The following is a 23,994-nucleotide window of genomic DNA, read 5'->3' as shown; positions in this document are numbered from 1 at the left end:
ATGAAATAAGATAATATATGTAAAACAATTTGTAAACCTTAAAGGACCATGTAAATATCAGCTATTACAGTAAAATCAAAACTCAAAGGACATGTGTATCTGTTAGGATATCTACTTAATGATTGCCAAAAGCAAGAATAATTATAACAGCACAGTTATTCAATATAAAATCAATGCAATAATATTTAATGTTCATGATTCACACATATACATGAGTCACACTCTCCCACCAATACATAAAGTTTTCATGGGGAAACAGTAGGTATATAAGTACAGAAATCTAGTGATTAAGGAAAACCCATATACTTAGTGCAACTCACACCTCTGTAATGCAGGTATTAATATCCTTGGGTCCTTCCAAAATAATCTGTCCCACATGAAACTGTTTCTCTGCTAGCTCCTCCCCTTCTGTTCCTCATTGCTCTTTAAATGGGCAAGTCTGCTCTTCTCCCACTCTGGAAATGGTAAAACAGTGACAAGTTCTTTTAATTTATTATAACCCTTAAAGGGAAACTGAGAAAGGTACAGTAGCATTATTGTAGTGTTGAGCAGTTTCAGTAGACCAGAGAACTGCAAGGCTCTTCACAATGGCTCCCTGGACAAGACAGACCTACTAACCCAACCTACTTTTCAATCATCTAGATTCTCAATCAGCCGGTCAGCTGTCAAGGACTTGTTAGAGTAATATGCCTCCTTCTCTCCTCTGGTACCACCTGGTACCACCCCGATGAGACCTTCATCACCTCACGCTTACAACTTTTTCAATAGCTTTATTGATTGGTGTCCCTGACTCAAATCTCTCCCCACTCCAGTCCATTTTCCACTCAGATGTCAAACTTATCTTCCTAAACTGTAAGTCTTATCTGCATCTTCCATGTCATTCTTCTATTTAATGAGATCCAGGTACTTCCTTTTTAACTTCAGGATCAAATACAAAATCCTCTGTTTGTCATTCAAAGCCCTTCATAAACTGGCCTGTTTAGTCTTTTTACAGTCTTTTTACTTTTGCTACAGACTTCTCAGGTCCTGATGCCTTCTTAAATGTTCTCATCTTTTCAACTCCTCTCCTCTCCTATACTACTTCTCATGGCTGAAATAACAGGCTCCTTGTAGTCACTAATTCATCTTTCCTTTATGATACATAATTTCTAAAATCCAATTATCTGCAGTCATGCAACTAAAAGTTCATATTTAATTTTCCTTTAGTCTCCTAATTTTCCCCATTGTGAGTTTCCACCTCTCAAACTCTAAGAACAGTCACATGCAAATGAGCTGAGGGATCACAATATCCTCTGGCCTCAGTTCTCTGACCTCAAAGAGTTCCTCTCTTTATCTGGTCCTCCTTAGTCTGTCCTCAAACTAAAATGAGAAAATTGTTTCTTCTCATAAGGACTTGTATCTGTTTTTCATGTGAGAAAGTTCTTTTCCTGCTCCATTAGCAGTCAGCCTGTTCCTATAGGAAAGGAGTAATATTTTTCATTAATACGAACTTTAGGCGATTAAGTGGAAAAATAAGGGCAATTAGGTGGTACAGTGGATAAAGGCCTGGACCTAGAGTCAGAAAGACTCATCTTCATGAGTTCAAATCTGGCCTCAGATACTTACTATGTGACCCTAGGATCAAAGCCCTGTTTGCCTCAGTTTCCTCATTTGTAAAACGAGCTGGAGAAGGAAATAACAAATGACTCTAATATCTTTGCCAAGAAAACCCCAAATCATGAAGCGCTGGACACTACTGAAATGTTTGAACAATAACAATGATGAAAAAATAAAACTTTAAAGAGACAGAAATAAGCTTTACAATAAAAGAAGAAATGTGAAAAAGAGAATGAGAATATCATCGTAGTAGTTCTCTGAAAAAAACAGACAGCTATAGTTTCTCCTTACCTGGCCAGGAGTAGCTTTTGTACGAGTGAGCATGCCTTCCCTATCATTCTAGTGGCAGTGATAGCAACATAGCTGCCCCTCTCTTCTCTCACAATGCAGAAGAGCTTCATTTTATCTCAAGTTTATCCCTCTATTCTTAACTCCCATGAGATTTTCAACCTCTCTTATCCTTTACCCCTAGCTGAGAGGAGACATAAAAACCACACTTCTTTCTTTAATATGATTATAGCCTTGTAACTCCCAAGGATAAAATAAGGAAGATGCCAGAATCACCTGTCCTCCCACATTGTCTTCAATGACCTGCTACGTCCAGATTAGCATTTTTGGCTCCCATGTTGCACTATTGACTCATTCAACTTGTCCACTAAAACTCACAAGTCTTTTTTTCCCAGGATTGTCACATATCCATACCTTCACATATTATACGTATGAACTTGAATTATTACTATTATTAACTATAACATTTATATAATTCTTTAAGGTTTGCAAAACTCTTTACCTATGTAATCTCATTTGATCTTCACAACCCTATGAGGTAAATGCTATTATCCCCATTTTATAGATGAAGAAACTGAGGTCTAGCAGGGGAGATTTGCATTGGGTCACACAATTAGAAAATGTCTGAGACAGGATTTGAACTCAGAATTTCTTTACTCCAAGTTTAGTACTCTGCTCATTGCACCACTACCTGCCTCATAACTTGAGTGTTTTAACCCAAGCTGTAGGACTTATATTTATTTCTATTATTAATTTTTCACACTAAATTAAATTATTAAATTTTATTTTACTAGATTGATTATAGGATCAAAGCTATATAGTATAAAGCTGACTAATTCCTTGGATCACACACAGTGTGCTCTGACTGTGAAAGAGGCTTCTGGGGGATCTGGTTTCTGGAAAGATGAGATGCTGTTTAATGGAAGGCTACCACTTCCCAATTCAGAGCATGCCTCTTTTCACTCCAAAAGAGTCAGGCAGGAAAAAGAAAAATGCTTTAGTCAGTTAGTGTCTTTTGAATGTATTCTCAGTTCTGGCTCAGCAGCCAAATGAAAAGCTCATCTTCTCCAAGTGGTAATGGGACCAGAAACAGCCTGTACACCTGCCCATGAACTGAAATGGGAGCAGGGTCCTCTCATTACATATCATTAAGTCTTTCCAGAAGCTGCTTCTCCTCTTGCATATGGGTTGGCAGGTGGCAGAGCTTAAATTGCATATGCTGAGGAGAGGGCTTCCTTGACCAGACCCCCATTACACTTGGGAGGGTATTAAACCTCCTCATTTTTAATATAAAGATGCTGAGTCCCTTCCAACTCTTTATCATATTCAAAAGGTGATATGCATGCCACCTATGCCCTTATCCAAATTACTGATTAAAAGTTAAACAGACCCCTATTAGGCACCTCCTTTGAAGATTAACTTCAAGCCATTACTCTATGTGTCCTATCATTTATCTTGTTTTAAATCTAACTACTCTATGATCTTAGCCTCCTGCTGAAATCATTCTCTTCCTTTCGAGTGTAGTTCTTGTGCTATCTACCTCAATAAGCCTTCCCTGCTCCCTCCCCAAATTAGTTGTTCTTCCCTTCTTCAACATTTCTTACAGAATTTTATCTTGATAGCTAATGTGCTTCATTTCATTCTTCTTTTACTGTACTTGCATGTCTACATGCTGTTTTCTCCCATTAAACTGCAAGCTCCCTCAGAGCAAAAACATAGCCATTTTTTCATCTTTGTGTTTCCAGCACCTAGCTCACTGCCTAACATAGTATCACCTTAAATAAATATTTGTAGGGCTTAGAAATTAAATTGATTTGGTCATTCAGCAGTCATTTATTAAAGTCTTATTATCAGACTCTAAGAGAAAAGAAAAATAATAAAAACATTTTCATCAGACTTTTTTAAACAGTTGCCTTAAGTTTCACTTCTTAGTACTGCCTCTTCTTTTACCCTTGGGACAAACAAGAATTTGCCTGGTCTCTCTTTCTTTTTAAATTCCTCTTTCTAGATCATCCTGATCAATGAGGAAGTAAAGGACTTCCTGCTTTGTCTGAAAAAAAATGCCTTTTTTGTTCTCTGTCAAAAATGCACTTCTTGAAATTACTCTGAGCATTCTTCTCCTATCTTATGAAATATGAAAATGACACAGAGCTAGGAGGGATAGCTAACAAGGTGGGTGACAGAGTTAGGGTCCAAAGGACAGAATTTAATGAAGGTAAATGCACAATCCTACACTTAAATTGAAGACATCAGCTATGGAAGTGAAGAGCATACTCTGTGGCAACTATCCCAATACTCAGTCATGCTGACCATCCAGGTCCTAAAGTTAGGCTCTAGAGTTAGCCCTGAGCAGTCAGGCTCTACAGTTAGTTTTGACGGGTTAAGGAGTGTCTTTCTAATGCTATAAGTGTTGCCCACCATGACTGTCAGCTGAAATCAGTTAGCTACGTTTAATTTCCTTTTATATAGAGAAATTGACTAAGATGATATAAGTAGAATGGTAGGTATAAAATCTCCCCCAAAAATCTATGACATGCTCCTCTAAGTATATATAGAGCCAAGGGAAAGAGGACTCAAAGTTAGAGAGTCCATGGGGCAAAGGAGTAACTCACAGCTCCTAGAAGTCCATTTAATGGTATCCTTAAGGTGTTCTCCTTAGGTATAATAGAGTTATTCTGCTGGGGTTTTTGTAGAGCTTTGAATCTGAGATCATTCTGCCAGTGGCTACTAATGCAGGCACTATTATCAACTTCCAAGTATGTCAGGGATCTAGCCAAAGGAGTCCTCTGCTTCAGCATGTACAGCTTTGCCCTGCCTCCTGCCAGCCCATGTACAAGAAGGGAACCAGCTTCTGGAAAGGTTTAATGTTCTGTAATGGGAGGTCCCTCCTCCACATTTCAGTGCATGAACAGGTTTGCTGGCTATTTCTGGTCCTTTTGTCACATGAAGAAGAGGAATATCTCAGCAAAAAAACTGTGCATACCCTTTGATTCAGCAATACTACAACTAGGTACGTATACCAAACAGATCATAAAAAAAGAGAAAAGAATCTAGTTGTACAAAAATATTATAGCAGCTTTTTCATGCTGGCAAAATACTAGAAACTGAGGGAATGCCCATCAATTGGGCAATGACAGAACAAGCTGTGGTATATGAATGTAATGGAATACTATTGTGCAATAAGAAATGATGAGCAGGCAGATTTCAGAAAAACCTGGAAAGACTTGTATGAACTGATGGAAAGTGAAATGAGCAGAAACAAGAAAATCTTGTACAAGGTATCAGCAACATTGTGTGATGATCAGCTGTGAGTGATTTAACTCTTCTCAGAAACACAATTATCCAAGACAATTACAAAGGGCTCATGATGAAAAATGTTATGCACATCCAGATAAAGAACTGATGTACTCTGAATATAGATTAAAGAATGCTTTTTTTCACTTACTTTATTTTTTCCTGGTTTCTTCTTTCACAACTGCGACTAATATAGAAATATGTTTTACATGATTATATATATATATATACATATATATACACACACACACACACACACACACACACACACACACATATATATGTATAAAGCTTGAATCAAATTGCTTACTATTTTAGGAAAAGGGGAGAAAAGCTTAGAACTCAAAATCTTGTAAAAATCTATGCTAAAAATCGTCTTTACATATAATTGGGAAAATATTTAAAATACTGTTAAAAAAAAAAAAAAAAGAAGAGGAACCTTTCAGTTGGCTGCTAAACCAGGACTGAGAACCCATTCAAAAGGCTCTAACTGACTAACTAGTGATGCTGCTAGGATTTGGATGGGTGTATAGGAAGTCCCAAGTCCTTTGGACTCTGACATTTTCAGGTCCTCCTGGGATAAAACAGGGGTGGGGTGGGTGGAGGAAGAGCCTGAGACCAAGGCCAAGGCCTCTGCTCCTCCTCTTCCCCCCAACTGATTCCTTCTCATGAATTTAGTATTTTTGTTTTTGATAAGACAGTTGGGATTAAGTGACTTGCCCAGAGTCACACAGCTAGTAAGTATCAAAAGTCTGGTCTGAGTTTTAATTTGAACCGAGGTCCTCCTAATTCCAGGTTGGTGCTCTATCCACTGTGCCACCAAGCTGCCCCTCTTCTCATGAATTTAGATGGAATGCTGTATCTTCTCTACTTGCTTGAATTCCCTCATCTGAACCAGCTTGATATCTTATAAATTGTCTATATGGGGTGACCAAGTGCTTAAAATCTCAAGGAGAAAAGCGGGGTGTTATAAATGTAAGAAAGGAAAAAGCATTTATTAAGTGATTACTATCTGCCAAGTAACGTGTTAAGCCCTGGGGATAGAAACAGCAAAACAAGATAGTCTTTATCCTCAAGGAGTGGTCCCTAAGGAGACAACATATATAGGAGACTTCAGTTGTAGGGCAGTTGAGAAAACTTAGTGCTTTGCCTTCAGTTTAGCAGTAAGATAAGTGGAAAAGTATCACTTTAGTGTGATTTTCATTTATGATGTTGAACTATTTGCCAAGGGCTTTGGGGCTGAGAATTTTCTTTCAGGGGTCTTCAGTAGCAGTGACTACTATTATTGTATCTACAGAGGCAGTTGCTGGGTTTGTACTCTACATGGTTTGCACTCCTAGAAGCAGGGGTTCTTAACCTGGTGTTCACTGGCTCCTTAGGTAGATGGATTTCTGGGACTCAGTGGATTTGGATGGGAAAAAAAATCACATCTTTATTTTCATTAACCCTAGCTAAAATTTAGCATTTCCTTCAATTATCCATATAGACAATAGACATTCTGAAAATGAATCCATAGGCTTCAGCAGACTGCTAAAGGTAAAGAACTCTTGTCTTCAAGGATGGCTGTTGGGAAGCTGAGCTGGAAGCAGGGCTGGTGCCTAAGGAGTACTACTACTCCCAGGGCTTGTGGAGGAAGGGCCCTAGGCTGCCTCCACTGGGATCTGAAGAGAGTAATAGCACTGATTTGACCTTATTTCTACATGTTGTCTCCTGTCTTCCTGTCTTATTATTTCAGTGCCATGGAATGGTCCAAGGATATTGAGGGTTCAAAAAAAGTCATTAAATTTGGTGATTTGGAGGTCAATGATGAATGTGGAGAAGTTCTCAATAGAATATTGGAGATGGAAATCAGTTTGCAGGAAGAAGTCAGTGAATGTTGATCATGTAAAGACAAGAAGTGTAGATGATCTTTCCCACAAGTTTGGTAATGAGGGGAAAAAAGAGGAATTGTGTTTAATTTCAACACTTTGTTCACGTAAGCTCAGTCTGATTGTTCATCATAGTTTATTGTTTGCATAGCATGATTGTCAACTCATTTCTTCAATACTTTCAACATCTGTGATTTCATCAGTGTGGGTAACCTCTCCTCCAAAGCAAATTGTAACAACTTTATGACTTAGTAAAGGATTTTCAAGGCCTATTGAGAATGGACATTTCTTCTCCCTACAGCCAGCCTGGTGGTAAACCTAAGTTTAGTTAGGCTGATCCTCTAATGACAGAAATAGTCTGTCACCAGATCCATCCTTGAAGCCTATTTTGGTAGAGTTTGCTATTTGGTGTTTGCTCCACTGGCATGGTTATTGAGAATCCAAGGCCATCCATACCACAATAAGACAAGTGTATTATGGAATACCACCACTTTATGTGGTAGACAGATTCAGCAACCTCTTGCTCTGGGACTGTGTGCATGAGGTCCTGGAAGGATTAGTTCTAACTTCTTGTCCTCTGGTGGACACTGGTGCTGGATACTTCAGAGGCCAGTCACCAGGAGGTAGAATTGCAAGGGATAGCTGGGTCAGATGTCTGCTGTCTTCACTGGTCTTCTTGACCTCTGCCAGTTTGTAATCTTTTTACCCCTGACTAAGTATTCTCTGCCTACTTTCTTTCTTTCTCCCCTGGTCTCCCTCACTGAACCTGTTCCTGGGCAATATACTTCCTTCCTATAGTGTTAGAGGCTCCTAGGTTGATGCTGGGTTGCTTTCTGTAGGCCAGTTTTTGGACCAGGGTCAGCTTGGCCCAAAGGCTATCTTGGGACTCTTTTTAAAACATAGTGGTGATGGTAGTGGTAATGGGTGGTTGGTTGGCTTGGTCAGGTCAAAGGACAACTTTAGGCCAAGGGTGAGGTTGATACCAATGGAGAGGATACCTGACAACACTAGGGAACCACTGGAGAGAGCCTGTACTCTGCTGCTCTAAATCCCCATTTCAGTAAATACTTACTGAAAAATCTTTCTGTCCTTCCTCTACCTGTTATTCTCTCTCCGCAGGATAAACATTCTGCATGTAAATAAATGTATTGTTTTGTAATGTAACTCTGTAAGCCCTCTTATGTGTAGGTGCCCAGAAATCTACCCTTGGTTCAGGGTACTTTAAAGATCAGTATAAATTATAAACCATAGCTTAAAGATCCTACTAGTGTGTTTCTTTTACCAATCAATCAGAAGGCACATTAGTTCAAAGCAAGAGACTTAAACAGCAAAACAAGACAAATAACTAGGAAAATCTCCCATAAATGCAGTAGGAACTCTAGTGGAGAACAAGGTACAAGGAATGTTCATGGCCAGGAAGCACAAATGGAGGAGATATAAGGAAGAAGCATGGCCAGGGAACGTGGATGGAAAGGCAAATGAATGGGGAATGTGCACCAGGGAACATGCATAGAAGGGTATGTGTGTTCATCCTTCGTTGCCAAAGAAGACCATGCCATCAGATAAATAACAACATGACTTGCACTTGATTTTGTTTTAGGTGAGGGAGGGCTGTGCAGGTCACCAGCCTCACTTCTCCTTCACAGCCATCTGAATCCAGTGACCAGATGTTCATTAGGATGACTGGAGATGACCCAGGATGAGGCAATTGGGGTTAAGTGACTTGCCCAAGGTCACACAGCTAATGTCAAGTGTCTGAGATGAGATTGGAACTCAGGTCCTCCTGACTCCTGCACTGGTGCTCTATCCACTGCACCACCTAGCTGCCCCTTGCATGGAAGGGTATACAAATAAAGAATGTGCATGGCCAGAAACATCTATTGGATACAACTCATGCCATTTAGGCTACAGAGTTGCCTATATCCTCTGGTGATACTATCATGCTATTGGTTTTTTGCTGTATTAGATGACGTTTTCACTGAGCTGTTGCTATAACTACAAGAATCTTAACTCTGAAAGTTTACAGCCTCATGTATTTCAGCTCTTTTAAGATGCAGACTCCAATCAGCTACACACATCCATTCTGATATCCAGAAAAATCCTTAGGCATTTAATTTAGTCTTATGAACTCCATTTTTTCCTGATTCTGATAGTCCAAGCTTTAACTTTGAGAAAATTTCTTTCAGATCTTTTCTATTCTTATGATGCCAGTTGTTGCCATCAAATCACAGATGTTGGATGTAGAAGGCTGAAAATGATTGGTGACCTTTATCCTACTGGGGAACCCCATTTTCTACCAACCAACTGATATATTTCCTTTAGTATATGAAATGAGATAATATATGTAAAACAATTTGTAAACCTTAAAGGACCATGTAAATATCAGCTATTACAGTAAAATCAAAACTCAAAGGACATATGTATCTGTTCCTAACTTTTAAAAATTAGATTCTCAGATTGTATACTGAGATTCTCTATTATAGTAAAATTTGTGAACTTGACCTACCAGTTTGTGCTAGTCTCTAATGGTTACCTGCGGAGTACCAATGGAGAATAAGAGAAAATAGACAAAAGTAGAGGGCCTAGCTGTACAATCTTTTTTCAAAGTATTCCTACCACTAATCCTTTTGCCCTTGGCTGGGTAGCAATTTAAAGTGAACCAATGATTCCAGCAATGGAAAGTAAAGGGAACTCATCTATACTGTGGTAAACCTCTGTAACATCCCCATCTGCTCTCCTTGTCCTTCCCCCAATCGATGAACTTTTCTTGTCCTATATTCCGTCCTTTCAGGGTTGGGTTATCTGTAAGCACTAGAAGTGTAAATGCCATCCATATAGGACTTGGCAGTATGTATGTAAGAGTTCATGAAAGGATATATCCCCAAATTTGTACTCAGAGAAGGTACAGAATTTGAAAGGATCAGAATTTTTCTGCCAGGTAGGCTAAAGGAAAAGAAGGGGAATCTGATCTACAAAGTCCAACAACCTAAACCTTGAAGTTTTAATCTCATATTCTCTTTCTCTTCTCAGTCTTGTCCCTCAAGGGCAATTCTCAATAGCTTTGATGGACAGAACCTTAGAATAGTAATTCCTTGTTTCTCAGCACATTCTTCTTTAAAAGCTCCTAGCAGAGTCTGGTACCCAGGCGCTGGGGAGAAGACTGGGGATTTGCTGCTATCAAAAGGACTATTAAGATTGCCTTTCCTCTACCTATATATATATCTAATATGTAAACAAGAAACACTCTGTACGCATCTTTTGTTTCCCTTCCGTCAGGAGAATATTTAGTAGGTAGGAAGGAGACAGGGTTGAGCAATCTTTAAAATATATAGTCAGATAAGTAAGTAGGTAGGTAGATAGATACACTTGATTTTGATTTAAGACCCTTTGCAACAAATATTAAATCTTCTTATTGAAATACACTGTCCTCACTCACCCACTTTCGGTTTATCTCTTGCTAGCAAGGAATCAATGAATCTCTCTCTGGGTCTGTTTCCTCATGTGTATAATAAAGGGGCTAGACAAGATGGCCTCTAAGATTCCTACTAGTTTACAACCTACACTTATATTGAGTAAATTAAAAAAAAAGTAAAGCTAAAAAAATAGCTACATAGTCTAGCAAAACAAATTCCCATGTTCGCCATGTGTGAAAATGTATGTCTTTATTTTAAATTCATCACCTTTTAGGTAGGAAGTGAGTGGACAGTTTCATCTTCATTATTTTGGACTTATGGTTTATCACTGTATTGATCATAATTATAAAAGCTTAAGTTGTTTTACTCTATAATGTTTTATCATTGTTATTAGTTCATAGACCTCTTCCCAGTTTTCTCTGAAACTATCCATTTCATCATGTCTTATAGCATGATATATTCAGCTACATTTATGTACCACAATTTGTTAAGCCATCTACCAATAGGATAATCCCTTACTTTCCTATTCTTAGCTACCTTGAAAAAAATTTACTATAATTATTTTGTACATGTAGATCTTTTTCTCTTTCTTTAGTTTCTTTGGGGAGAGGGGTGTATAGGCCTCGTAGTTGTAATATAGCATGCCAAGGTGTATGTACATTTTAGTAACTTTGGGTGCATGGTTCCAAATTGCTTTCCAGAATAGCCAAATCAATTCTGAAGTCCACTAAGAGTCACTAGTGTACATATTTTTCCACAGTCCCTCCAACATTTGTCATTTTCCTCTTTAGGCATCTTTGTCACTCTGGTAGGTATGAGGTAAAACTTCAAAATTGCTTTAACTTGCATTTTTCTAATCATTAGTGATGCAAAGCACTTTTTTCATGTGGTTGTTCTTGGATTTTTTTCTTTGAAAACTACCTGTTTGCATCCTTTGACTATCCATTGGGGAAAGCCTGTTTTGGTCATTTGTTGTAAAGAACACTATTATAAACATTTTTGTACACATGTATCTTTTCTTACTGTCAATAGCTTCCTCGAGGGTATAGTCTAAGTAAAGCAGGAGTTCTTAACCTTTCTCATATCATGGACCACTTTAGTAGTTTGGCAGACCCTTTCTCAGAATAATGTTCTAAAAGGTATAAAACCCCATATATTTTATATAGAATTACAAAGGAGCCCAATTATATTAAATACAATTATAAAAACAATTTTTAATATATCCCAGGTTAAGAACACCTCTAGCAGAGAAATCTCTGGGTAAAATGGAAAGATTAGTAATTTTTGGTCATATGAGCCTAGAAGCAGCAACCTCATATCTATCTCAGAACTTTTGCAGCCTGACCAGCTATCCCCCCAGCTACCTTCCAAAATAGCATCAACTGTTAAGGATCAGCTTATCTTGAATGTCCTAAAGGAGGACCAGGTTCCCCAGAACAAGATCACTGTTATTGGGGTTGGTGCAGTTGGCATGGCATGTGCCATTAGTATCTTAACAAAGGAATTGGCTGATGAAGTTGACCTAGTTGATGTAATAGAAGACAAACTAAAGGGAGAGAAGATGGATCTCCAACATGGCAATCTTTTCCTCAAAATGCCAAAGATTGTTTCTGGCAAAGACTACAGTGTGATTGCAAACTCAAAGCTGGTCATTGTTACAGCTGGGGCACATCAACAAGAGGGAGAAAGTCGTCTTAACTTGGTCCAGCTTAACGTGAATATCTTTAAATTCATCATTCCCAATATTGTTAAATACAGCCCTAATTGCAAGCTGCTTATTGTTTCCAGTCCAGTGAATATTTTGACATGTGGCCTGGAAGCTAAGTGGCTTTCCTAAACACCATGTTATTGGAAGTGGTTGCAATCTGGATTCTGCCCGTTTCCGTTACCTAATGGGGGAAAGACTTGGTGTCCATTCTTCCAAGTTGTCATGGATGGGTCCTTGGGGAACATGGAGACTCCAGTGTTTCTGTGTGGAGCAGTGTGAATCTTGCCAGTGTGTCTCTAAAGAATCTTCATCCTTCTTTGGGAACTGATGCTGATGCAGAAAATTGGAAAGATGTTCATAAACAGGTGGTTGAAAGTGCTTATGAGGTAATCAAACTGAAGGGCTATACTTCCTGGGCCACTGGCTTATCTGTGGCAGGTCTGGCAGAAAGCATTATGAAGAATCTTAGGAGAGTGCATCCAATTTCCACCATGATTAAGGGCCTATATGGCATTAAAGAGGATGTCTTTCTTAGTGTCCCATGTGTCTTGGGGCAGAATGGCATTTCAGATGTGGTGAAGGTCAACCTGAATCTGGAGGAGGAGAGCCGTTTAAAGAAGAGCGCAGATACTCTTTGGGGAATCCAGAAGGAGCTGCAATTTTAAAACCTTTGAATGTGCTGCCATAAAGAGAACATGACAGGGGTTGAGGGGTTATCTATGATCTGCTTTTCAAATAGACCAAATCCTTCCTCTGATTAGTGACTAAACACCAGAAATGTAAAACCTGTGAACACACTCTAGTTTCTTCCTAAAGTCAGAAATGGGGAATAGAACCCTGTTGTAGTTAGCATATGATGCTGGATATGACCTGTATAATCTCAGTGATTGGTGTCAAGCAGAGCCAGTGCCCCACAGGTATATAAACTACCTGCTTTGTATGTAGGTGCTACAAGTTCCCTTAGGTCCAGAAGACCTTGGATACAAAACACCATACAGTAGTAATTCTTTATTGATGCATTGATTACCTTTGCGTTCCCCTCCATTAGGGCACTACAACATGGCCCCCATGTGCCCCATGTATCACCTTTCTAGAGGACCTGATTTTGTCTGCCTATATATATAATATATATATGTATATATGTGTTATATATACATATATGTCAATAGTTGTAAATTTTCATATTATACAAAAAGATCTGTACAACAATGCAACCAATTCCTCAAGTGTCATACTAACCCTAAATACTGAATAAACAGCAAATAACTGAAAAAAAATTAATAACTTTTCTTGTAGAGTTCCAAATTTTTTTTAAAAATAAATTTCCTCTGTATCCCTTCTCTCCCCTCTCCCAGAAACTTTCCCTCATTTAAAAAAAGTATAGAAAAAAGTTCAGAAAAGTAGTCAATATATCTAAAATAATCTCACCCCTTATACATTATTCCAACCCCTTGGCCCTTACCTTTGCCAATAATCAGGGCAAGTGTAGTCTCATATGTCCTCTTTGGGGCCAAGCTTGGTCATTGTAATTTCTTTTATTTATTATTATTTTTTATTTAACTTTTAACATTTATTTTCACAAAATTTTGGGTTACAAATTTTCTCCCCTTTTATCCCCTCCCCCCCCCCCAAACCCAAGCATTCTAGTTGCCCCTGTGACCAATCTGCTCTCTCCTCTATCCTCCCTCCCTGCCCTTGTCTCCGTCTTCTCTTTTGTCCTGTAGGGCCAGATAGCTTTCTTAACCCCTTAACCTGTATTTCTTATTTCCCAGTGGTAAGAACATTACATTTGATCCCAACACTTGAGTTCCAACTTCTTTAGCTCCCTCTCTCTCCACCCCTTCCCCTTGGAAGACAAGCAATTCAATATAGGCCAAATCTGTGTAGTTTTGCAAATGATTTCCATACTAGTTGTGTTGTATAGGACTAACTATATTTCCCTCCATCCTATCCTGTCCCCCATTACTTCTATTCTCTTATGATCCTTTCCCTCCCCATGAGTGTTGACCTCGGATTGCATTCTCCTCCCCATGCCCTCCCCTCCATCCACCCCCCCACCCTGCTTGTGCCCCTGTCCCCCACTCTCCTGTATTATGAGATAGGTTTTCCTATCAAAATGAGTGTGCATTTTATTCTTTCCTTTCGTGGAATGTGATGAGAGTAGACCTCATGTTTTTCTCTTGCCTCCCCTCTTTATCCCTCCACTAATAAGTCTTTTGCTTGCCTCTTTTATGAGAGATAATTTGCCCCATTCAACTTCTCCCTTTCTCCTCCCAATATTTCTCTCTCACTGCTTGATTTCATTTTTTTTTTTAAGATATGATCCCATCCTCTTCAATTCACTCTGTGCACTCTGTCTCTATGTATGTGTGTGTGTGTGCATGTGTGTGTATGTACTCCCACCCAGTACCCAGATACTGAAATGTTTCAAGAGTTACAAATATTGTCTTTCCATGTAGGAATGTAAACAGTTCAACTTTAGTAAGTCCCTTATGACTTCTCTTTGCTGTTCACCTTTTCATGGTTCTCTTCATTCTTGTGTTAGAAAGTCAAATTTTCTTTTCAGCTCTGGTCTTTTCATCAAGAAAATTTGAAAATCCTCAATTTCATTGAAAGACCATTTTTTCTCCTGAAGTATTATACTCAGTTTTGCTGGGTAGGTGATTGTTGGTTTTAGTCCTAGTTCCTTTGACTTCTGGAATATCCTATTCCATTCCCTTTGATCCCTTAATGTAGAGGGTGCTAGATCTTGTGTTATCCTGATTATATTTCCACAATACTTGAATTGTTTCTTTCTAGCTGCTTGCAATATTTTCTCTTTCACCTGGGAATTCTGGAATTTGGCCACAATGTTCCTGGAAGTTTCTCTTTTTGGATCTCTTTCATGCGGTGTTCTGCGGATTCCTTGAATATTTATTTTGCCCTCTGGTTCTAGAATCTCAGGGCAGTTTTCCTTGATAATTTCATGGAAGATGATGTCTAGGCTCTTCTTTTGATCATGGTTTTCAGGCAGTCCCAGAATTTTTACATTGTCTCTCCTGATTCTATTTTCCAGGTCAGTTGTTTTTCCAGTAAGATATTTCACATTATCTTCCATTTTTCGAATCTTCTCGCTATGTTCTGTGATATCTGTCTTTCTCATAAAGTCCTTAGCATCCATCTGTGCCATTCCAGTTTTGAAAGATCTATTTTCTTCAGTGAGCTTTTGAATCTCCTTTTCCATTTGGCTAATTCTGCTTTTGAAAGCATTCTTCTCCTCATTGGCCTTTTGAACCTCTTTTGCCAATTGAGTTAGGCTAGTTTTCAAGGTGTTAATTTCTTCAACATTTTTTTGGTTCTCCTTTAGCAGGGAGCTGATCTGCTTTTCATGCTTCTCTTTCATCCCTCTCATTTCTCTTCCCAGTTTTTCCTCCACCTCTCTAACTTGATTTTCAAAATTCTTTTTGAGCTCTTCCATGGCCTGAGCCCATTGGGTGGGCTGGGGCACAGAATCCTTGATTTCTGTCTTTGCCTGATGGTAAGCATTGTTCTTCCTCATCAGAAAGGAAGGGAGGAAGTGTCTTTTCTCCGAGAAAGTACCCTTCAATAGTTTTATTTCTTTTCCCTTTTCTGGGCATTCTCCCCAGCCAGTGGCTTGACCTCTGAATATTCTCTTCACACCCACCTCGCCTCCTGGTCCTCCCAGCCAGCATTTGGGGACTGAGATTCAAATGCTGCTTCCCGCCTTAGGGCTTTTGGTGGGGGCAGGGCTGCTATTCAGTGTGAGAATTAAGTTCAGATGGTCAGGTCGGGGCAGGGCTGCCTCTCAGGCACAGTTCCCTCAGGGGGTTTATGCACAGACCTTCCACAATGGATCCAGGCTCCCGCCTGCTTGGGGAGCCCCTGTCTGCAGCCGCCTCTCAGCTTCTATCTCGGGGGGGGGGGGCGAGCCATGGGGGCACCCCACTCCCCTCTCGACCCGCCAAAGAGACTCTCTCACCGACTCTCGTCACCTGTGGGTGGGGGGGCTTGTGCAGCTGCTGGAGATCCCGTCTCTGAAGCCTGCTCGGATCTGTACCTCTCGGAGCCGCGGCCGCTGCAGGGCTGGGCTCCGCGTCTGCAGCGCGAGGGACCTTTTGCGAGAGGTTTGCAGGTCCCTCTGAGGGTGGAGGGACCCGCGTGGCCTCTGGAGATCCCATCCCTGAAGCCCGCTTGGATCTTTTCCTCACGGTGTCACGGCTGCTGCAGGGCTACACTCAGCTCCCAGTCCTGGCGCCCAGTCCACAGCGCGAAGGACCCCCCGCGAGTGGTTTGCAGGTGTCTCCGGAACAGAAATCTCCCTCGCTCCAATATTCCGTGGCCTCTGGGTGCAGAATTCACCGTGAGTTGGTCCCCTCTAGCCGTTCTGTGGGTTGTGGGTTCGGAGCTATGTGTATGTGCGTCTTTCTACTCCGCCATCTTGGCTCCGTCCCGGTCATTGTAATTTCACAGAATTCAGTTTAGATTGCTTCATTACTTTCTTTCCATTTACACCATGTAGCTGTTTTGAGTGTTGTTTTCCTGATTCTGCTTGCTTTCCTTTGAATCAGTTTGTATATCTTTCCAATCTTTTCAGTTCTTAAGGCACAGTAGTGTTCATATATCACAACTTCTTTGGCCTTTCTCCAGCTGATGGGTATCTACTTTGTTTCCAAATCTTTTGCTACCCTCAAAAAGTGATGCTACAAATATTTTGGTGTATTTGGGCCTTTCATTTGTCATTGGTCTTACTGGAGCATATGACTATCTGTGGAATCTCTAGGTCAAAGTAGGGGAGGAGAGGGAACGAAAGAGAAGGGAAAGAAAAGACGAATTTATTAAGCACTGTTATGTGCCAGGTACTTTACAAGTATTTAGTTCTTTTATAATTATTTGATCTTCATAACAACCCTGGGAGGTAGGTGCTCTTAGGATTCCCCATTTTACAGTTGAAGAAACTGAGGTAGAGGTTAGGTGACTTGATCAAGGTCATATGGCTAGTAAGTATCTGAAATCATATTTGAACTCAGGTCTTCCTGACTCCAGGCTCAGTGTTCTATTCACTGCAGCTCTTAGCAGGTATGGCCATTTCAGTTATTTTATTTACATATATAGCCCCAGGCTATCCCTTATAAAAAAAAAAAAAGCTGGTGGAAAAGGAGTGAATGGTTTGGTCTCCCCAGCTCTAGCCATGTAGGTAGCCAATAAAGGAGGTTCCCCTCACTCATGTGGAATGGCACGCAGCAGGTTCCATGTTGGATAAACTGGTAATGCTTAAAGGCCAAGTTACACCTAATTCCATATAGCATTCCAGAATGGTTTCATTCCTTTCACAGCTCCACCAACAGCAGTGAATTAGCCTGTCTGTTCACAGCCCCTCCAAGAAAGAATTTTCCTATCCTTGTTGACTTGACGGATTCATGGTTATACTCATTGCTTTTAAATTTTGCATGATGAGGCAATAAAAAAGCTAGTGTAATCTGAGGTTGCATTAGCAGAGGCATACTGTCCATAAGCAGTCAATCAATAAACATTAAGCACCTAGTACGTGCCAGGCATTGTGCTAAGCGCTGCAGCTACAAATGAAAAAAAAAAAAGCAAACAAAACCTAGAGAGGCACTAGTTCTGGTCTATCTGGTCAGAGCCTATACAATTTTTGAATGTCAGTGACAAGCTGATATTTCAAGGATGGCAACCAGGATGTTGAGAGGATAGAAAACCATGCCATCCAATGATCTTGAAGTATTTATCTTAGAGATGATTTAGGGAGAACATGGTATTTATTCTTAAGTCACAGAAAAACTATTGTATGGATAACAATCCTAATAACTAGCACTTACTATGTGCCAGACACTTTGTAATTATTTTCTCATTTGATCTTCCCAACAACCCTGGGCTGTAAGTGCTGTTATTATCCCTTTTTTACAGTTGAGGAAACGGAAACAAACAGAAGGTAAATGACTTGCCCAGGGTCATGCAACTAGTAAGTATCTGAACTGTATTCAAACTCAAGTCTTCCTGATTCCAGGTCCTCCAGCATCTAGGGATGAGAAATTAGAGATTTTTGTTTGGACTAAAAGAGAACATAAGGAAAGACTTCCTAATAATGAGAGATATCCATAAGAGGAAGCAGTGGGTTCTCCATAACTTGAGGTCTTTAAGTGAAGCCTAGATGACTAACTTGTCAGGGATGTTGTGTAAACGATATTTTACGAGTTAGGAATAGATGAACTCTAAGGTCCTTTGTAACTCAGATTTTGTGATCTTCACCAGAATATCCCTTTGGTACCTCAAATGAAACATGTCCCAAACTGGGCTCATTATTGTACCCCTTCTATCTTCTACTCCGTCTGACTCCCCTATTTCTACTTCCCCAAGTTTGTAACTTTGAGGGGATAGCTTTAACTTTCTTCAAAATCATTTCTAATTAATAAGAGGTAGTACTGACAGATTTTAAAAATAAACCTCAGGTTAAAGAGAGCCCACTCCACTTTGTGATAGCTCTAATACTTGGGAAGTCTTTCCTTATATCTACCCTCCCCCCAAGAAAAATATGTCTAACCTCTCATCCACAAGATGGTCTTTTTGTCAGTCTATTAGCATTTATTAAGCACCTACAACGTGCCAGTTTCCATGATAAGTGCTAGGGATGTAAAGACAAAAACTCGCTTCCTTTTCTCAAGCAGCACAGGTGCATTAGTCATGGGAGTGACATTAAAAGAATAATTGTATAACCTGAGCCCCAAACACCACTGTTTGTTCTGGGATTCTCTCCTCCTTGGTGGAGATCATCTCCCTCAGTCTGCATGAGGGCCAGGGACAAAGTTGGGGCGATGGGGAGGGAGAAGAGAGATTTTTTTTTCTGGAGTCTCTTCTAGCTCTCTCTCTTCTCCTCTTGGCAGGAATTAAAGTCTTCTTTGGAGAGAGGTGAGGGGCAAAGAGGCTAGAAATGTTTATTTTGCGACCCTTTAAGCCACAGGCACCCCCAGGCTACCCGTCACAGACGTTGCTAGGGGATAAATACAGTTAGTAGAAGGTACCCCTGAGGAAGGCGCTGGCCCTGAAGGGTTCAGGAAGCCTCCAGCAGGTTTATTGTTCTTCCATGAGTACATGACCCACCTGAGGGAGGCGCCTCTCAGGCTGCGTCTGTCTGCATTTCCAGGCCGACACCCTACCTAAAGCTTCCCTCATTCTCCCAGGCGGTGCCATCCTTCCCTCCGTACTGGCTTTCTGTACTTTGGCTTTTCTCTACCCTGAGGTTAACTGGGTATTCCAAAAGTCTTAATGCAGTTTTATCAAAGGCGGCATTATTCTGGCAATTTGATTTAAAGCTATTACAGCTTAAAACTACGCTAAGACTTCTGGGGCACCGTATTCATTATACTAAGGATTTTGTTTCGTTCCCCTTACGAGGCTGCACTTTCTACGAATGCAAGGATTCCCCTTTCCACTCTAAACTGTGTTTTCCACGCAGTTCCTTAACTTTTTCGCGGGTTACTGGCCCCTTGGGCAACCTGCCGCGGGTGACACGCACCCAGGGGGCCCGGGCGGTGTCCCGAGGGTGTGCGGCTCAGGTAGGGAGCTCCCCGTCCGGGACGGCGGCTCCCCCGGGGCTCCGCCGCCTCCCGCGGGTCCGCTGGGGGCAAAGCGGCCGGCTGGGGTGCGGAGGTGAAGACTCACTCACGTCTCCCTCCTCGACAGGTAGCCGCACACATCAGCGGCTGGGGGAGCGAAGCAGGGCAGCCCGAGCCCCTCCTCCGCCCGCCCCGCCCCCTCCGGGACCTTAGCAACGGAAGTCACGGCATTTCCGGGATGTCCCGGCCGCGGAGGATTCCCTCGGGCCCAAGCGCAGGTGCCGCCTCGCCTCGTTTCCATTCCGCCCCCTTCCGCCAATCCCGCGGCTTGCAGGCCTGCCTCTCTCTATCAGGAGCGCATGCCGGCCTCGTTGGTTGCGGAGTGGGCGCTTCCTCTCGTACGCCATTTCCGGTTGTGGAGAGGAAACCTCAGAAAGGAAGTGGCGTGTAGTGACCTGAGGTCGCGCTGCAGGGTTTTCCGGTTGTTGGATCTCTCTCTTGTGATCCCACGTGTTTTTGGGGGTACTAGGATCCTTCTCTTCCGCGGTACCCACGAAGGAGCCCGGCGAGGCTGCCCCACGCGGCGCTGCGGAGGGGCCTGAGGATGAAGGCGGTGAGTCCGGGAGCCCTCCAAGGGGGGGAGATCCTGGCTCGGGGGACTGGCCCAGAGCCTTCACCGGGGCCTAGGCAGGGTCTGGAAGGCTTTGGCTCTCTCATCCGTAAAATGGGGATAATGAGCGCAGTCCCTCCTGCGTCACAGGCTTGTCCCCCCAGCTTTGTGGTGAGGTTCCCTTAGTGTTAATCACCTGCTGTGTGCCAGGCGCTGAAACAAGCATCTAGTAAGCGCCTGCCACCTGCCAGGTACTGGCCGTGTGCTGAGCTCTGGGGGCACGGGAAGCGAGCCTCTAGTACGTGCCTGCCACGCACCCCGAGGAACGAGCTCTAGCACGTTACTCCTGTGATCCAGAGCAACCCTGGGGGAGCAGGGTGCTGCTGGGTCCTCACAGCGGGAGAGCAGAGCCAAGCTGAAGTTAAGCGACTTGTCCCCGGTCACATCTCGGGCTGGAGGTGCTCTCAAGTCAGCCCTCCATCTTCTGTGCCCCCCAGCTGCTTCTGGGAGGGGGAGGGGCGGGGTGCAAGCCAGGCTGACGTGGGCAGACTTGGGCTTGTCGGCTGAGTGGAGGGTTGATGGGAGACTTGAGGGAGGAGGACATCTAGCCCTCTATTGCAGGTGGAAAATGAGTTTAAATGCCGTTTGTTAAGAATAGTGATCGGTTCTCAAGTATTAAAACATGGAGAGTGAAACAGTATTTTGTCGTGTGTGTCAGGTTTAAAACAGGAGAAAAGGTTGTAGATATGGTAAGTGCTTTAGTGCACTTGTGGGTTTCACCGAATTGTATTTGCTTGGTGCTGTAAGGTTTGTAAAAGCCCTTTTTATCCCTTCCCTCATTTGATCTTCTCAGCAATGCTGTAAGGAAGCTGCTGTGATTATCTGTATTTTATAAATGAGGAAACTCAGGCTCACCGAAGTTATGTGATTTGCTCAGGATCACCTGCCCTTTCCAATCCCCCATTCTGTCCACCAGCTGTACTGTTTTCCCCCTGCTCTTTTGTATGAAAACCATAGAGAGGAGGTGTTTAAAATAGAATAGCTCTGCTGAAAACCATTACGTAAGGAAAAAAAACCTCACAGATAATTCCAGCCTTAAAAATGAAATCTCCAAGTAAGCTTGAGCACGTAGTAATTGTTCTGTTGTTTTCTAGCGAAAAAGCAAAAAACGGGCCCCAAGCTTTCGGAAACTTCTGAAAACTAGTAAAGTCAAACTTGACAACAAGTTGAAAAATAAGCAATATAAACAGCAAAGTACTGCCAAGAAATACAGAAAAGAACAAAGGAAACTTAGACAAGCTGTGAAAGATGTTGTATCTAAGAAGCCTGTTCCGTTGGACGATGGAAAGCAAGTACTTAGAGGTATGTGTGGTAATATTAAAATCATGTGCTAACTTAGGTGTTCTGAATGGGTTGGTGGTATGAACAGTTCTTATAGGACATAGTTCAGTATTTGCATGTGTATATGTATATTACACATGTTTGTGTAGTTATATCTACTACAGAATTATTCTTCCTGGTGTTCTCAGGCTACTGTATTTATTCAGTTAAATTTGGTTTGCTGTCTGTGTCAGTTTTTCTGCCTGACAATAAGGATATGACTACTACTTAACATCTCCGTCCTTCAGTTTTAGTCACCAGTACTCTTTTCCGAGGATTGGAAAAGATGGGAAGCAAGGGAGATAGAGGTAGCAATGGATATGAATAGAAGTCTGGGATCAAAAACTTAATGAAGAATGATCATGATGGCAATATGTCCTATTTAAGTTTTTTATGTTCTACCATTCCCCCCTCTTTCCAGGTACTCAGGGCTCCTAAACACAAATGCACAGTTCTTGTGTAAAGTTTTACTTTTTAAATACTGTAGTTATACATAGAAAGTATTCTTTCAAACTTCATAGAAAGCACTAGGAAACACAAAGAAATAAACTTAAAACTATTTTATACCTAAGAAGTTATTTCTGAGTGCATTGTCATCCTGCATACTTTTATGTTTTTCAGGAATTCAGTGGGCCTTGTATGTCATCAGTCTAGATAATTCCTTCAGAGATGTAGATTTCACCTCATCCTTACCCTCTCATTCATCCCATGCCATTCTTGTTCATGTCTTAACTGTAAGCCCTCCATAGGGCTCTACCCAGTCCTGACACTGTGCGTGATAGAGCACACAGTTATCTTGCTGTATGATGGGCCCCTTTCCTTCTCTGGTCATCTCTCTCTGGGATATCTTTTGTGCTACTTCTGTGCGTTTGTTATTGGTAATATGCTGCAGTTGGCTCACGACCACAACATGCCTCTTTATTGCCCTTGGGATGACTTGCAACTTTAATTCTCTGATGATTGTGGTGTTTCATGACTTCCAGACATACATTATTAGTGGAAAAATATTGACAAAGAGATGGTTTAGGGAGATGGCTTGAGGTCATTAAAAGGACTCTACAGTTCACCAGATGCAGTCCAACCTCCTATTCATTTCTGGTCTTAGCATTTGTCCACCTGCAGTCTGTCCTCATTAAATGTGTTGATGAATCAACTCTATAAGCTGTCTTGGAATCCAGCTGCATGTAATATTTTGAACAATAGTATGTCTAAACCCTTTTGAGTTAATTTTGGATGTCATTTAGAAAGGTTTGCAATATTCTAAAGCAGGAGTGGGGAACCTGCAGCCTCGAGGCCACATATGGCCCTTTAGGTCCTCAAGCACAGCCCTTTCAATCCAAGTTTGACTCTGGAGTTTGAAGTCAGTCTGAGGGCTGCACTTGAGGACCTAGAGGGTCACTTGTGGCCTTGAGGCTGCAGAGAAGAGGTAGTTCCCCACTCCTGTTCTAAAATTTTTAGCAGTTATCTCAAAGTAATCTGAAAATATGTATATTTGAAGACCTTGCCATCTATATAAAGTACTCCTTGTTGGCCTGTGTATTGGACTTCTTCTGTTATCATATTTCTCCGAGGATTTGTCTGCTTGTTTTGTGCCTCCTTGATTGTATAGTTTGCAATTGTATAGTTGCCTTTGATGTATCTTACAAGTATACTCACATGATTTTAACAATCAGTGGGATACACCTTCCAGGAGAGCCTTTAAGGTAGTATTTTGCTTATTGAATTAAATGCATTTTATTGTCAAACAGTCAATACAGTGGCACCTTGTGTTCTCTGCCTCTTTAAGTCAGTTGTGTATATTTAAAAATGTTTGCTGTGGAATATCAATTGTGAAACTTATCTGTTGCTTGTATTTTTAAGGATGTCTTACATATATGTGTACATTAGTCTTATTAGGAGCATATAGACATGGAAGTTAGCATGTGGTTCAGTAGTTATGGATATTTTTTGATCACTTTGTTTTTGTTGGCAAGAAGTTCCATGATTTTTCTAAGCATTTGTTACCTTCTTTCAAATTCCTTGAAAATCAGTTTCCCAGAATCCTCAGAATGGTTACCTCCAGGATGTCATTGCTTTCTGTATATTCGGAATCCTTTTCTTCTCATTTGTTTTCTTTAACTGTGATTATGCTTCCTTGAGCATCATTTTGGGGTTACAGTGGGAGAGTTGTTATCTCTAGCTCCTCTGTCCTTCTTTGATGGTGAAAGGAATTGGTTCTAAAAGTTCCTATGTTATTAAGCAAGACTTGGAATATGAATACAGTTGT

The 23,994-nt window shown here is 41.2% G+C and overlaps 1 protein-coding gene and 1 pseudogene across 3 annotated transcripts in view; both read left to right on the top strand.

Annotated features, from left to right (window-relative positions):
• Positions 1-11,273: 11,273 nt before the first annotated feature.
• On the top strand, positions 11,274-12,874 carry LOC140511645 (L-lactate dehydrogenase A chain pseudogene; annotated as a pseudogene).
• A 7,118-nt stretch (positions 12,875-19,992) lies between these two features.
• The window catches only part of NOC3L (NOC3 like DNA replication regulator), a 41,952-nt gene continuing 37,950 nt past the window's right edge, over positions 19,993-23,994 (top strand). For all 3 annotated transcript variants that reach the window (XM_072625691.1, XM_072625683.1, XM_072625692.1), the window contains exons 1-2: positions 19,993-20,351; positions 21,503-21,710. In XM_072625691.1, the coding sequence (XP_072481792.1) occupies positions 20,343-20,351; positions 21,503-21,710 (217 nt within the window). In that variant the 5' untranslated portion in view covers positions 19,993-20,342. The remainder of the gene's footprint in view (positions 20,352-21,502; positions 21,711-23,994) is intronic.

Source organism: Notamacropus eugenii, chromosome 1 (genome assembly GCF_028372415.1).
Source record: "Notamacropus eugenii isolate mMacEug1 chromosome 1, mMacEug1.pri_v2, whole genome shotgun sequence".
NCBI lineage: Eukaryota > Metazoa > Chordata > Mammalia > Diprotodontia > Macropodidae > Notamacropus > Notamacropus eugenii.
The sequence above is the reverse complement of the archived record's forward strand: the minus strand, read 5'-3'. Positions and strand labels throughout refer to the sequence as shown.